General features: G+C 42.4%; 1 protein-coding gene across 1 annotated transcript in view; it reads right to left on the bottom strand.

The window, feature by feature from the left end:
* Window positions 1-16,260, bottom strand: part of LOC123586590 (dynein axonemal heavy chain 14-like) — a 47,587-nt gene extending 31,327 nt beyond the window's left edge. The window contains exon 1 of the mRNA XM_045455815.1: window positions 16,071-16,260. Within this exon, the coding sequence (XP_045311771.1) occupies window positions 16,071-16,260 (190 nt within the window). The remainder of the gene's footprint in view (window positions 1-16,070) is intronic.
* Window positions 16,261-17,214: the final 954 nt, after the last annotated feature.

The raw sequence follows: 17,214 nt of genomic DNA on the forward strand, positions 1-17,214 counted from the left end.
CCTTCCCTTTCCCAAATAGTACCCACCTTTTATTTAGGTAGATCTGAACAAATTATCAAGGTATAGAGATGGAAAAAATGAGGACAGGTTAAACAGTAGAGACGGTAGAATGGTAAATCTGACATAACACTCATCAGGAGTCTGGAAAAAGAGAGATAATGGGGAATATAATGACCGAGAGTTTTCCAGACACTGATCTACAGTTTCACAGAGTTCCACAAATTCTAACGCATATGTTCATATATATGAACATACACATATATAAGTGTACACATGCATATGTACACACACCCCTTCAACACAGTGAAACTGTAGAACACCGAAGACAAAAAGGAGATCCTAACAGTAGCCAGAGACAGATTACTTAAAATGAGACTAAGTATGAACTTCTTTATAGCACACATGCATGTGCACACATGCGCACACCCACCCCTAAAACAACAGTATAACATCACCAATGTTCTATGTGCTGTCAACTTAGAATTCTATACCTAGCAAAAATGTGTTTCAAAAAATAAAGGCAAGATAAAGACATTTCAGGCAAATAAAATCAATAGACAAATAAAATGTACTCCACAAGGACTTAAAAAAGAAGGAATACTATCCCAAGATGACAGGTCTAAGATAAAAGAAATAATCACTAGCAGAAGTAATGAATATGTGTAAATCTAAATGAACACTAACTACATAAAGCAGTAATTATTTCTTGGGGGATTAAAAGTGAGGTGGAACCAGACTCTATAACAACAGCGCACAGGTCAGGAGGGGGGATGATCAAAATTAAATTAAGATCCTTGTATTTTCTGCAGGAAGATTAAAATTGGTTAAATTGACACTTTGGTAAGTTAAGCATACATCTTAAAATTTCTATGGTAACCACAACATAAGGTGGCAGAAATAAACCAAAACATATGAATAATTATAGTCACTACAAGTAGACTAAATTCTCTACAAAGACAAAGATAGAAAAACCGGGGGGTGGAGAGAAATCCAGGTAGATCTTACTTAAAAGACAAATATCTAAAACAAAAGGATACCAAAAGGATGCAGTAAAAGCTAGGAAAAAGATATACCAGACAACTATTAAGCAAAATGAAGATATTATAGCTATATTTATATCAGAAAAATAGGCAGTAAGGCAGAAAGAGTCACTAGATCTAGAGAAGTTCACTATATAATGATTAAGGTTCATTTCACCAGAAAAATGAAACAGTTCTGAACTTCCACCTACAACATGACTTCAAAATATGTGATACAAAATACACAATTCAAAACTGACAGAATCATAGGGAGAAACAAATAAATATAGCATGATAATGAAGTATTGTGACAAATTCAGTTAATCAGGCCAACCCCCTCTGGCACCAAACAAAACAAAAGCAAAACTAGCAAGGATACAGATTTTACTAATCTAATTTAAAACTATGACCTAATAAATACACTGTGTACAACTCAAGAAATGGAGAATGCGTGTATTTTTTTAGTAAAATTTTTTAATGTTTATTTTTGAGAGAGAGAGACACAGAGCATGAGCAAGGGAGGGGTTAGACAGAGAGGGAGACACAGAATCTGAAGCAGGCTCCAGGGTCCTGAGCTGTCAGCACAGACCCATGAACCGTGAGATCATGACCTGAGCCGAAGTCAGATGCTTAATCCACTGAGCTACCCAGGCGCCCTGAGAATGCATGTATTTAAAAAAAAATTTCTTTTAACATTTTTTTATTTTTTATTTTTGAGACAGAGAGAGAGAGAGCATGAACAGGGGAGGGTCAGAGAAAGAGGGAGACACAGAATCCGAAACAGGCTCCAGGCTCTGAGCGGTCAGCACAGAGCCCTACGTGGGGCTCGAACCCACGAACCGTGAGATCATGACCTGAGCCGAAGTCGGACGCTCAACCGACTCAGCCACTCAGGCGCCCCAGAGAATGCATGTATTTTAAAGTGCACACGGCACAGTTTCAAAATTAACCACTACTTGGTCATAATGCAGATCTCAACAAATTTCAAATAATTTATCTTCATACAGTCCAAATTCCACGCCCACAATTCAACCAGATTAGAAATAAAGGAATAAAAAATGAAATCTCATAAATCCAGAAATTAGGAAACACCTACGTAACTCAGGGATCACGATGAAAATCCAAAACATTAACAATTAGATGCTAAGATATCAAGTATTAAAACTTGTGAGATACATCTAAAGAAGTACTTATAGGTAAATAAAAGCTTTAAGATCTCATATAAAAAAAGGCTAAATTAAGAAGTCAGAAAAAGCAAAACTTTATAAATGCAAAGAAAATAGAAAAAAACAGAGAAGAGATCAGGCCTCTGGACATCAGCAAGATATGGAGTAGGAGAACCCACTCTTTGTCCCCCCACAAAAAGAACAGACAGCTAGCTACGTGCAAAAAAGGCCCGGGGGGCTGGAGAGTCCAATTGAGAACCGGCAGCCACACAGCGGAGGACAGAAGAGAGTAACTGCACAGAAGGACCCCTGCGGAGACTGGCTGCACTGAGACACCTGCTGAGGACAAAGGAGCCGGGCTGTCAGCATCAGCCACACAGGGGCTGCCATCACAGTCTCCAGTGGCACATTCTGCAGAGAGGACCCTGGGAGCCTTCGTCACCGGGGATCTCAGCGGCCCCCACAACAGCCGCAGACCCCTCACGGCGCTCATAGGGAGGATCCCACAGTGTGAGTCGCGTGGACCCCAGCGTGCTGCTCCACAGAGGGCAGCAGTGGCCTTAGCCACCGAGGGAACCAACAGCCCCCACTACCACGGACCGTTCCGCGTGGAGACACTGCTGCAGCCCTCCCCCCAGAAGGGGCTGCCGCTCTGCTCCCCCGCACGGCAACCCCACACGTACCGTGGATCCCGGCGCCCCAAAGTGCTCCAGTTGTGTGCACGACGCAGAGGCAGAGGCCGATTCGTGGCCACTCTGCAGGCATCCACGTCGCAGGCCCGGCAGCCACTGTGGGGTAACCAGCTACTCAGACCCCAAAGCTTCTGTCACTCCCAAAGCGCCCACACGTCAGACACCAGTGCTGCCTCCACTAACAGGGCACTCAGCAGCCAGACCCCGAGTTGAGAGGGATCCCCTCAACCATAACAGCCCTCACAGGGGGACAAATCGATGCCCACACTGACTTCTCTGAAGACGCTATGTGGACATTATGCTGCAGGGTCGTTCCCAGAGCCAGAACCGCCCCCTGCCCCAAGCCAGTGCCCTTGCACCCACCTGCACGTGGTCTTTAACCATCAAAGCCGGTCCCTAAAGCTGGGAGAGAGACCACCCCACCAAAAGCAGACATCAACACGGGGCTTCCACAAAATTAGGAAACATGACACCACCCAAGGAACACAGTAATTTTCCCCTAACAGATCTCAAAGAAACGTAGACATATGAATTTCTGGACAGAGAATTCAAAACAACTGTTTTCAGGAAGCTCAGTGAGCTACGAGAGAACACAGACAACTAAACAGAATCAGGGAAACAAAATGTGAACACACTGAGAAGGCCAACAGAGAGAGAGAAACCATAAAAAGGAACCAAACAAATTCTGGAGCTGAAGAAAACAATTAATGAAAAAAAAAAGCAGCAGCATCAACAGCAGACTTGATCATTTGAAATTATGCGATCAGAGAAAAAGGACGAGGAATGAAAAAGACTAAAGAAAGCCTATACATATGTGGGGTACTATCAAGTAAAATAATATTAGGATATGACAGTCCCAGAAGAAGTGAGAAAGGAGGAGAACGTTTTTTCAAACAATGGCTATAAATTGCCCATATCTGGGGAGAAAGCTGGGACGTCCAGGTGCATGAAGCTAATAAGAGCCCACTCAGGTATCCAGTGACTGATGATTGGAAAAAGAAAATGTGGTGCAAATACACAATGGGATATTGATACTCGGCCATAAAAAAGAATGAAATCTTGCCATCTGCAATGACATGGATGTAGAATATATTACGCTAAGTGAAATTAGTCAGAGAGAGACAAACACCATATGATTTCACTATGTGGAATTTAAGAAACAAAACAAACGATCATGGTGGGGCACAAAGAGAGGAAAACCAAGAAACAGATTCTTAATTATAGAGAACATTCTGCTGGTCACTAGAGGGGCGATGGGTGGGGGATGGGTGCAAATAGGTGATGGGGACTAAGGAGTACACTTGTGATGAGCACAGGGTGTTTTATATAAGTGTTGAATCAACAAATTCTACACCTGAAACTAGTATGTTAACTAACTGGAATTTAAATAAAAACTTAAAAAAAAAATCCCCATACAGATTCAACACAGAGGGGACTTAACTAAGATACACTGTATTCAAACTATCAAAAATCAAAAGAGAGAATTTTGAAAATAGTGGGACAAAACAATCTCATCTCATAAAAGGGAACTCCCGTAAGGCAATCAGGGGATTTCTCACCAGAAACCTTGCAGACCAGGAGAGAGTGGAATGATATATTCAAAGTACTGAAAGGAAAAATCTGCCAACAAAAAATACTGTACCCAGAAAAGCTGTCCTTTACATGTGAAGGACAGATAAAGGTCTTCCCAGACAGACAAAATCTGAAGGAGCTCATCTCCATTAGACCTGCCTTATAAGAAATGTTAAAGGGAACACTTCAAGCTGAAATAAAAGGGTGCTAATTTGTAATATGAAAACATGGAAGTATAAAACTTACAACTTACTGGTAAAGATAATGTAGACAAATTTAGAATATCACCATAATGAGGGTATATAAATCACATAATTCTAGTATAATGATTAAAAAACAAAAGTATTAAAAATACTATAGCTAAAATAATTTTTAATGTATACATAATATAAAAAGATGTAAATTGTAACATCAAAACCATAAAATGTGGGAGAGGGAAGTAAAAGGATAGAGCTTTTGTATGCAGTCAAAGTCAAATTGTTTTCAGCTTAAAACAGACTATCATCACAATAAGGGGTTGTATGTAAGCCTCTTGGTAACCACCAGGGAAAACCCTATAGTAAATGCATAAAAAGTAAAAAAAAGGAATCAAAGCACACCAAACCACAATCAAACCACATCATGAAACCACAAAGGAAGATAGCAAAGAAGGGAGAAAGTAACAAAGGAACTATAAAATAGCCAGAAAACATTTAACAAGATGTTAACTGCAAATAATTATTTTACATGTAAATGCACTAAATTTTCCAATAAAAAGATGGAATGGCTGATTGGATTAAAAAGGCTCAACTGTATGCTGCCTACGAAAGACTCACTTCAACTTTGAGAACACATACAGGCTCAAAGAAAAGAGATGGAGAAAGATATTCCATGCAAACAGTAACCAAAAAAGACTGGGGGTGGGGGGCGGCTTATATCAGATGAAATAAACTTTAAGTCAAAAACTACAACCAGAGACAAAGAAGGCCATTATATAATGACACAGGAATCTATTCATCAAGAGGATATAGCAACTGTAAACATATAGGCACCCAACGTTAGGGAACATAAATATATAAGGCAAATATTAACAGATCTGAAGGTAGAAATATATAGCAATGGAGTAATAATAGATAGCGGTCTTTAGTACTCCACTTTCAGAACAGATAAATCTTCATCCAGACAGAAAATCAACAAAGAAACTTTTTATCTGAACTACACTTTAGACCAAATGGATATAACAGATACATGGAAAACACGCCATCAAAGAGCAGCAGAATATACATACTTCTCAGGTGAATGCAGAACATTCCCTAGGATAGATCACATATGAGGCCACAAAAGAAGTCTTAAGAAATTAAAGAAGCCTTGAAATCATATCACATATCTTTTCCAGACACAATGTTATAAAACTAGAAATCAAAAACAGGAGGAAACCTGAAATATTCACAAGTGAGTAGAAATTAAACAACACATTCCTAAACAACCATTGGGTCCATGAAGAAATCAAAAGGAAAATCAAAGATATCTTGAAATAAATGAAAATGGAAATACAACATACCAAAAACTATGCTATGCTGCAAAAGTAGTTCTAAGAGGAAAGCTCATAGCAATTAATGCCAACATTATCCTATCAAACCTTTAAAGAAGAACTAATGCCAATCCTTCTCAAATTCTTCTAGAAAAAGACAAGAAGAGGGGTGCCTGGGTGGCTCAGTCGGTTAAGCATCCGACTTCAGCTCAGGTTGTGATCTCGTGGTCCATGAGTTCGAGCCCTGCGTCGGGCTCTGTGCTCACAGCTCAGAGCCTGGAGCCTGTTTCAGATTCTGTGTCTCCCTCTCTCTGACCCTCCCCCGTTCATGCTCTGTCTCTCTCTGTCTCAAAAATAAATAAACGTTAAAAAAAACATTAAAAAAAAAAAAAAAAAAGAAAAGACAAGAAGAGAGAACACATCCAGGGTCATTTTATGAGGCCAGTATTACCCTGATCCCAAAGTCAGATTAGGAAACAAGAAAATATAATTACAGGCCATATCCCTGAGGCATACAGAAGCAAAACCCCTCAACCAAAAAAACGCACCAAATTAATAGCACAATAAAAGGATGATACAACATGATAAAGTGGGATTTACCCCTGGGTTGTGAGGATGGTTCAAATATGCAAATCAATAAATGTGACACACCACCTTAACAGAATGAAGGATAAAAATCCATATGATCATCTCAACAGATACAGAAAAAGCATTTGACAACATTCAACATCCTCTTATGATGAAAAAACTGTCAACATATTAGACACAGAAGGAATATACCTCAACATAATAAAGGTTATATATGACAAGACCACAGATAATTTTATATATAGTCGATGGTGAAAAAGTAAACACCCTTCCTCAAAGATAAGAAAAGGATGCCCATTTTCGCCACTTCTATTCAACACTGTACTTGAAGTCCTAGCCAGAACAATTAGGCAAGAAAAATAAAATGCATCTAAATTACAAAAGAAGAGGTAAAATTAACTGCAGATGACATGATGCTATATATATATATATATATATATATATATATATATATATATATATATATAATGCTAAAGACTCCATCAAAACGCTGTTAGAACTAACTAATGAATTAGTAGAGTTGCAGGATACAAAATCAACATATACATTTCATTGCATTTCTTGACACTAACTATAAACTATCTGAAAAAGAAATTAAGAAAGCAATCCTATTTACAAATAGTATCAATAAGAATGAAATGCTTAGCAATAAATTTAACCATGGAAGTGAAAAACCTGTACACTGAAAACTCTAAGACACTGATGAAAGAAACTGAAGAAGACACAAATAAATGGAAATCTCTACCACGAGCATGGAATGGAAGAATTGATATAATGGAAATGTCCACACTACACCAAATGGTCTACAGATTCAGTGCTATCTCTGTCTAAATTCCAATGCCATCTTCACAGAAATTGAAAAAAAAGTCCTAAAATTTGTATGAAACCACAAAAGACCCTAAATAGCCAAAGCAATCTTAAGAAAGAAAAATAAAGCTAGAGGTATCACATGTTCTGACTTAAAAGGTATATGACAAAGCTATAGTAATCAAAACAGTATGGTGCTGGCATAAAAATAGACACATAAGCCAACGGAACAGAACAGAGAGCCCAGAAATAAACTTACACATATACACATCAACTAATTTTTGACAAGGGCACCAAGAACATACAATGGGAAAAGGATAGGTTTTTCTACTAAATGGTGTTAAGAAAACTGAATATTCCAATGCAAAAGAATGAAATTAGACCTTTATCTTATACCATACACAAAAATTAACTGAAAATGGATGAAAGACCTAAATTGAAAACCTGAAATGGTGAAACTCCCAGAAGAAAACAGAGGGGGAGGGGCGCCTGGGTGGCTCAGTCGGTTGGGTGTCAGACTTCAGCTCAGGTCATGATCTCGCGGTTCGGGAGTTCGAGCCCCGCGTCGGGCTCTGGGCTGATGGCTCAGAGCCTGGAGCCTGCTTCCGATTCTGTGTCTCCCTCTCTCTCTGCCCCTCCCCCGTTCATGCTCTGTGTCTCTCTGTCTCAAAAATAAATAAACGTTAAAAAAAAAATTTTTAAAAAGAAAACAGAGGGGGAAAGCTCCTTGACATTGGCCTTGGCAATGATTGTTTGGACATGACAAAAAAAGCACTTGTAATAAAAGCAAAAATAGACAAGTGGGGCCAACATCAAACTAAAGCCTTCCGAAGAGCAAAGGAAATAATCAACAAAATGAAAAGGCAATCTATAGAATGGTATAAAAAGTGCATAAACCATAGATGTGACAAGAAGTTAATATCTAAAATATGTAACAAACTCCTACAACTCGGTAGCAAAAATCCCACAAATAATTGGATGAAAAAATGGACAGGGGACCTAAATAGACATTTTTCCAAAGAAGACACACAGGTGGCCAACAGACATGAAAAGACGCTCAACACCACTCATCATCAGGGTAATGCCAATCAAAACCACAAAGAGATATCATCTCATACCTGTTAGAGAGGCTAGACTCGAAAAGGCAAGAAATAACAAGTATTGGCGAAGACGAAGAGAAAACGGAATCCTCGTGCACTGATAGGAGAGATTAAATTGACGCAGCCACTATGGAAATCACTCTGGAATTCCTCAAAAAATTAAAAATAGAACTACCACATGACCAGCAATCCCCACTTCTGGACATACCTCCAAAGGAAATGAAATCAGCACCTCAAAGAGGTATCTGCACCCCCATGGTCACTGCAGCATTATTCACAACAGCCTCGACAGGGAGACAGCGTAAGTATCTGTCAACAGATGAATGGATGTAGAAAATGTGGTCTATGTATACAATGGTATATTATTCAGGCCATTGCAACAACACGGATGAACACGGATGTTCTGCTAAGTGAAATAAGCCAGACAGAGAAGGATAAATACTGTACGGTATCATTTATATGTGGAATCTGAAGAAGAAGAAAAAAAAGCTCAACTCCTAGAGAATCAAATGATGGATGAGTGATGGAGGGGACAGAGAGATGCTGGTCAAAGGATACAAACATTCGGTTACAAGATGATTACGTTCTGGAAAGCTAACGTACAGCGTAAAATTGTGGTCAGGGGGTTTCGGCAGGGGGAGATCTCAGCCCTACCACTCCTAGCAACTGCAGACCCAACAGGAAGAGACCAACTTGACCTTACCTTTGCCCGTGGATACTACTCTGCTACTCTGGCAGAAGGAAGAGACAATTTCCTCATTCCCCCCGACCCCCCCCCCCCCCGCCAGCCCCTCACAACAGCTCAGCCAATGAGAAGCCACCACACTCTGAACTCCCAGTTTACTCCAGTGGACTTTTAGCTCATAACAGCTTCCCAACTTACCGCTTTTCTCCTTAAAAAAGTGTACCTCTTCTTTGTTCCCCAGACTTGCCTGGGGTTTTGCCACAGCTTGCTTGTCCTGGATTGCAATTCTCTTTTATTCCCAAGTAAACCCATCTTTTGTTGGTAAGATAACTGGTAGTTTTTACTTTTAAGGTGAACACCAGCACTGTGACTGTAGTTAATAATACCATGTTGTATACCTGAAATTTGCCGAGAGTATAAGCTTCTCACCGTGTACACACACACACACACACACACACACACACACACGTGTAACTGCGAGGTGACAGATGTGCGAATTTACTCACAGCAATCATTACACAATGCATATGTATGCTAAATCATTACATTCTACACCTTAAATATATACAGTATTTTTGTCAAATATACTTCGATAAAACTGGAAACAAACTTTTCAGAAAAAAACCTAGAGAAGAAACTTAACAAAGAGAAAACAAACACGTACTAGAGAAGATCAAAAGAGCTAAGCATTAATAGAAAGACATTAAAATGTCACTTGTCTCTTGACTGATCCTTACATTCAATAAAACCCCATTCAAAATCTTAAGGTTTTTTTTTTAAGTTTTTGACAAGAGGACTTAAAAAATTACAGAGTATCAGGGTGATGTGGAGCAGAATTGGAAAAACTGAGTCTTCCTCCGATATATCTCTTTTCCTTTCACATTATTTGCCACACCCAGGTACTTCCGGTCACCAAACGAGTGGTTTCCCATGCCAAACAATTCTGTGACAACAGCCATGTGTCCTACAATTTAACTCAGTTCTGACCCTGCCTACCCGGAGACCATGTCAGACCCCACAGGTTAAGGGCTCAATCCCAGGAGACTGCTCCCCACTCCAGATGCCAATCGCAAGTCGGAGGTCCCCAGGAGACCCGCAACGTCTGTCTGACTTGGCTAAAAATTAGTTTTCCAGGACCCCCTTCCCATTTAATTGAATCATTTACAGAACTCAGGGAAACACTGACATAAATTTACCAGTTATTAAAGGATGTGATCAAGGATACAGATGAATAGCCAGATGAAGAGATACATAGGTCGAAGTCTACACCCGAGTGCAGAAGCTTCTGTCCTTGTGGAGATGGGACCCGTCCTCCCAGTATGTGAACGTGCTCACCACACTGAAAGCTTTCTGAACCCCATCTTACTGGAGTTTTTATGGGGACTTCCACACAGGCACGACCACCTATTAACTCCACGTCCTGCCCCTCTTCCCTCTCTAGACACTGAGGGATGGGAAGGGCTGCAAATGTCAAGCTCCTGATCATGGCTGGGTCTTTCTGATAACATAGCCCCCCTCTCCAGAAGCCTCCAAGAGCCTGCCTAGAGGAACCTCATAAGAACAACCACCACCACCACCACCAAAATGAAAAACTCCTATCACCCAAAAAATTGCAAGGGATTTAGGAGTCCTGCATCAGGAACCAGGATCAGAGACCTATAATATATACGTTTCTTATTATTTCGCAACAATCTGTTGTGGGCTAGCTTTGAAGAGGGAAAGATTAGTTCTGTTAGAACCAACAAATTCAATCAAGTTGCATGATACAAAATCAAGACATAAAAGTCATTTGTGTTTCCACACACTAACAACAAACTATCAGAGAAATTAAGAAAACAATGTCATTTGCAAGTGAATCAAAAAAGAATACTTAGGAATAAATTTAACGAATGAGGTGAAAGATCTGAACACTGAAAACTCTAAGACACTGATGAAAGACATTTAAGACACAAACAGAAATATATCCTGTGCTCATGGATTAGAAGAATTACTATTATTGAAATGTCCACACTACCCGAAACAATCTACAGATTCAGTACTATCTCTATCAAAATTTCAATGGCATTTTTCACAGAAACAGAATTATCCTAAAATTTGTATGGAACCAAAAAATACCCCAAATAGCCAAAGCAGGCTTGAGAAAAAAACACTGAAGCTAGAAGCTAACTTCAAACTATAAGACAAAGCTACAGTAATCATAACAGTGTGCTGCTGACATAAAAACAGACACACAGAGAGCCCAGAAATAAACCCACACATACACGGTCAACTAATTTATGACAAAGGAGGCAAGAATATACAATGGGGAAAGGACAGTCTCTTCAACAAATGGTTGGGAAAACTGGACAGCCACATGCAAAAGAACGAAACTGGACCACCGTCTCACACCTCTGTGATACTGTACTTCATAAGAAATATCTATTTGGTCTTTGTCTTCATTTCTGGCACAAAGCTCCTAAAACTCCCAAAATATCCTCAATGAGTACAGTGATAAAGGTGTCCTTTGCTACATTGAGTTGACTTTTGGACCTCACCTACAGATGGAGGCTGGTTGCCAAGAGAACCAACCAACCACATGACTGATGAGAGGGTTGGAGCTTTCAGCCCCACCACCTTGACCTCTGGGGAGAGGGGAGGGGCTGCAGGTGGAATTAACTGCCAATGATTTAACCAATCGTTCCTATGCAATAAAGCCTCCGTAAAAACCCAAAAGGATAGGTTTCAGAGAGCTTCTGAGCAGGTGAACACATGGAGACTCAGGGAGTGTGGTGCACCTGAAGGCATAGAGGCCCCGTGCCTTTTCCCCCTACTTTGTCCCCAGGCCTCTTTTCCATCTGGCTGTTTCTGAGTTATACCCATCTATAACAAACCGGTAATAAATGAAATCTATCCCTGCGGTCTGTGAGCCATTCTAGCAAAGTAATGGAACCCACAGAGGAGTCATTACAGCCTCCTATCTACAGCTGGTCAGTCGGAAACACAGGTGATAACCTGGGCCTGAGACTGGCATTGAAGTGGGGAGGGGGTAGGATGAGTACACGGTTACAGGACTGAGCCCTTAACCCGTGAGATAGGATGGGATCTCCAGATGGATAGTGTCAGAAGTGAGCTGAGCTGCAGGACATCACCAGGTGTCTGGGCATTGCTTGGTGGTAAGAACCACACCCCCCCTCCCCGCCCTCCCCCACCACACACACACACACACACACACACACACACACACACACGTTGGAATTGGGTACAGAATCACATTATCTCACAAAAATTAACTCAAAATGAATTCAAGACTTAAATTTCAGACCTGAAACCATAGAACTACTAGAAGAAAACACAGGGGATAAACTTCCTGACATTGGTCTTGGCAGTGATTTTTTTCAGATGACACCAAAAGCAAAAATAACAACAATAATAATAAAAGCAAAAAGAAACACCAAAAGAAATGACACCAAAAACAAATAAATAATAATACAAACAAAAAGAAACAAGTGGAACCACATCAAATGAAAATGCTTCTGCACAGCAAAGGAAACCATCGACAAAACAAAAAAGCAGCCCATGGAACAGGAGAAAACACCTGCCAGTCCTCTGATGAGGGGTTAATATCCAAAATATACAAACTCACACAACTCAACTGCAAAAAAACAAACAATCCAACTCAAATGGGCAGATTTTCTAAAGACGTACAAACGGCCGGGCAATAGGTACGTGAAAAGGTGTTCGACACGCTCATCGTCAGGGAAATGCAAACCAAAACCACAATGAGATATCACCTCACACCTGTGAGAATGACCATTATCAAAAAGGAATAACACGTGTCGGCGAGGATGTGGAAAAAAGGGAACCGTCGTGCACGGCTGGTGGGAATGTAACTGGCATAGCTACTATGAAAACAGTAGGGAGTTCCTCATTAAATTAAAAGGAGATTACTATATGGTCCAGCAATCCCACGTCTGGAAATACAGCCAAAGGCAATGAAAACAGAATCTCGAAGACACATTTCCACTCCCATGTTCGCTGCAACAGTATTCTCAATGTCAAGAGTCAAAAACAACCCAAGTGTCTCACACACACACAAAGAGATTTTCTGACTCATGCTACCACATGGATAAACCTCGACTGAAGACATCACGCTAAATAAAATAAGCAAAACACAAAGGACAAATACTGTACGATTCTACTTATATGAGGTTCCTAGCGGCTATGAGGAGTGGAGAAAGGGGTAATAGGGGAGTTACTGCTCAAGGGGTACGGAATTTCAGTTTGGGATGATGACACATTCTGGAGATAGATGCTGGTGATGGTTACACAACAGTGTGAATGTACTTAATGCTGCTGAACTGTACGCTTAAAAATGATTAAAGTGATGGGGCGCCTGGGTGGCGCAGTCGGTTAAGCGTCCGACTTCAGCCAGGTCACGATCTCGCGGTCCGTGAGTTCGAGCCCTGCGTCGGGCTCTGGGCTGATGGCTCAGAGCCTGGAGCCTGTTTCCGATTCTGTGTCTCCCTCTCTCTGCCCCTCCCCCATTCATGCTCTGTCTCTCTCTATCCCAAAAATAAATAAACGTTGAAAAATGATTAAAGTGATAAATCTTATGTTGTGTGTATTTTACCACAATAAAAAAATAAAGGAATAGAAAACACCATACTATGCCAATGCAAACAAAAAGAAAACTGGTGGGATGCCTGGGTAGATGAGTCGGTTAAGCGTCCCACTTCAGCTCAGGTCATGATCTCGCAGTTCATAGGTTCCGACGCTGCATCGGGCTCTGTGCTGACATCTCGGAGCCTGGAGCCTGCTTCATTCTGTGTCTCCCTCTCTCTCTCTCTGCCCCTCCCCTGTTCATGCTCTGTCTCTCCCTCTCTCTCAAAAATAAATAAACATTAAAAAAATAAATTTAAAAAAATAAATAAATATTTAATTAAAAAAAAACTGGTAACAATATTCTACCAAAGTAAGGGAGAAGCAGTAAGAAGGAGTAACTGCATCTCAACATAATAGAAGGGAAAATCCATCAAGAAGCTACAACTTACAACTTTTACATACCTAACACTGCCTCAAAACATATAAAACAAAACCTGACAGTACAGAAAATCTGACATTTCAAAAAAAAAAAACAGTGACAGTGTGCTATTTTAACACACCCGTTTCAATGATTTACAGATCAAGTGAACTAAAGTAATAAGTAAACGAAAGTATTTGACCCTTGGAGCACCTGGGTGGCTCAGTCAGTTAAGCATCTGACTCCTTTTGGCTCAGGCCGGGATCTCACAGTTAATGAGTTCCAGCCCCGCATTCGGCTCTGCGATGACAGCATGGAGCCTGCTTGGGATTCTCTAATTAAATAAATAAATAATTTTTTAAAAAGTTCCTGTCTCTTGAAAAAGAAAAAAAAAAAAAAAAAGGAAGTGAAAGGGCGGGCCTACGCCAGCCGGCTCCATCTTGTTCTGTGTCCTTCACCTAGACCACGCCTCCTCCCTTTGAGTGACCTCCCGCTCACCCATTCAAGCTTCCTGATCAAAACACACCCAGCGACCTGCGTAGCGGGAATCTGACCCTTCCCCAGCCAATCGGCCGAGCCCACGCCCCTTCCCCAGCCAATCGGCTGCCCCTAGACCCCTATAAAACCTTTGACCCTTCCCCAGCCAATCGGCCAAGGCCACGCCCCTTCCCCAGCCAATCGGCTGCCCCTAGACCCCTATAAAACCTTTGTGCATGTGAAACTCTCTCTCTCTCCCTGGTATCTCACCGCTGCGTCGGTGCAGATAGGGGACTGAGCTCGAGCTAGCTCGAATAAAGGCTCTTTTGCTTTTGCATCGGACTCGGCTCCCTGGTGGTCTTTGGGGATCACGAATTCTGGGCATAACAGAAGTATTTGACCTTCACAATTAATAGGCTTGACCTAACAAAGAACTCTATACATAAAAATCAAGGAATGCACTTTTCAAATCATATAAAGCATTTATGAAAACTGACCATATCCTTCGTAACAAGACTTCACAAATCTCAGCCTCAATATTATGCAGACCCCGTTTTCCAATATAATGCAAATAAATCGTAAGTCAACAAAAATGCACTTTTAGAAGTGCTCCCTATTTAGAAACCTGAAATAGCACTCCTACGTAAACCATGGATTAAAAATAAGGAAATTACCCTCTAGAACCATTCCACAATGAAAATATCACATATTCAAATTTGGTGGATCCAGCTACAGTAGTTAAGACTTAGAAATTAAAATGTATGAGTACTGAATGCATTTAATATTTTATTTAATGTTTACTTATTTTTGAGAGCGAGAGCTCAAGCAGGGGAGGGGCAGGGAGAGAGGGACAAAAGCCTGCAAGTGGGCTCCCTGCAGAGAGCCCGAGGCGGGAGGGGGGTGGGGGTTCAAACCTACAAACTGTGAGATCCTGACCTGAACCCCAGTCGGAGGCTCAACCAACCGAGCCACCCAGGCGCCCTTAACGCATTTAATATTTTGAAGGCTGATGTGTTCAATAAAGAAGCCAGGCTATGAACAAGCTAAAAGTAAAAGAAATTAATATAACAGAAAACGAACAAGAATCAAGATCAATAAAACTAAACGCTGATGAAGAAAGGAGAGAAAGAGTACCCACAGGGCTCTCCTTTACGCAAAGACACGAGGCCACGGGAGTCTGGCCAACGAGCTTTCTCCAACACGCAAAGAACTGAGAATCCTCGTAATAGCACAAACTCTCAGAAGTAAAGCCCCTTCCCGGCTCCCGACGCCCTGGCCTTGCACCCTTGACCCCAGCCCCGCTCCTGGCCCCTCCCCCCGCCACACCTCAGCCCTGCTCCCCCGGCCCCGCCCCAGCCCTGCCCACGCCGCGTGGCCCCTCCCCCCACGCCCGGCTCGACAGACCCCCCCCTCAAAGTTAGGGGGCTGTCGAGGGTCCCAGCCGCCCGCCCTCACCCACAGCGATGTGGCCGCACGGCTGCTTCGGCCGCTTTTCGGGCCAAGAGGTGAAGGTCCGGCCGGCACACGCCAGAGAGAGCCGGGCGAGGACAGCCCCGAGAGTCGGCGCCGCTACCCTTCCTGCTCCTAACCGCCGGCCAGCCTGGGGCCTCGAGGCTGCTGGGATCCTGAGGCCCTCGCAGTGCATGCTGGGGGCTGGGGCCGCCGGAGGCGGGGGGGGGGGGCGGCTCTAGGAGCGCACCCTGCGTGCTGGGCCTCGAGGCCTGCGCAGGGCATGCTGGGGCTGCTTGCGCATCGTGTGCTGCGTGCTGGGCCTCGGGGCCTGCTTAATGCATGCCGGGGAAAGGGTCTCAAGGCCTGTGCAATGCATGCTGGGGGCTGGAGCTAGTGGTTCGCGCAATGCATGCTGGGGTCCGAGGCTGGGGATGGAGTCCGCAGGTGAGGGACGAGGCAGGCGGTGGCTCCGCGGAGGCTCCCATCCAGGCGATGGGCCCGAGGGGGGCGGGGGGGGGGGGTGTCGTGACACCGGCCATGCCTTTGCGGGACCCAGAAATGTGCGTCATGGGCGGATCAGATAGGTACACTAAGCAGGCCAAGGACCCAGGGGTAACTTCTCTCTCACCTGCTTGAAGGTGGCCTGAATGCTGGAGAAACCGGTGACCGCAGATCAGGCGGCTCTGGGACCTACGACAGGAGTGATTAAGATTTTCACAACCTGGGGGCATGAATAGGCACCTGTTAATAGCAAAAGATTGTATATGGAGATGTAATAGAATGGGTCTAGGAGAAACATTCTAAGAAGCGTGGGTGTGAAAATACCTCCTTTTTATGTGTCTTATTAAAAAAAAAAACAAAAACACGGAATGTCCTGTGTTTCACTCGCCCAACTATTTATTGAGCACTTACTATATGCCAGGTGCACGAGGCACATAGGCCTCTTTCTTTACATTTCGTGGTAGAGGCCACAGAAAAACAATATAGGGTCTACTGTATCTAAAAGTGTGTTTAACTTAAAAAAAGAATACACTTCCCACATTTAATGTTAATAAGCTCAAATATATAATCATTCCGCATGTCAGGACAAAATCTGATGCCTTTGAGCCTTTGAGAAACTGTTGAGAGGGTTTGAGTGTTGAGGGTG

Source organism: Leopardus geoffroyi, chromosome C3 (genome assembly GCF_018350155.1).
Source record: "Leopardus geoffroyi isolate Oge1 chromosome C3, O.geoffroyi_Oge1_pat1.0, whole genome shotgun sequence".
Taxonomy (NCBI): Eukaryota; Metazoa; Chordata; class Mammalia; order Carnivora; family Felidae; genus Leopardus; species Leopardus geoffroyi.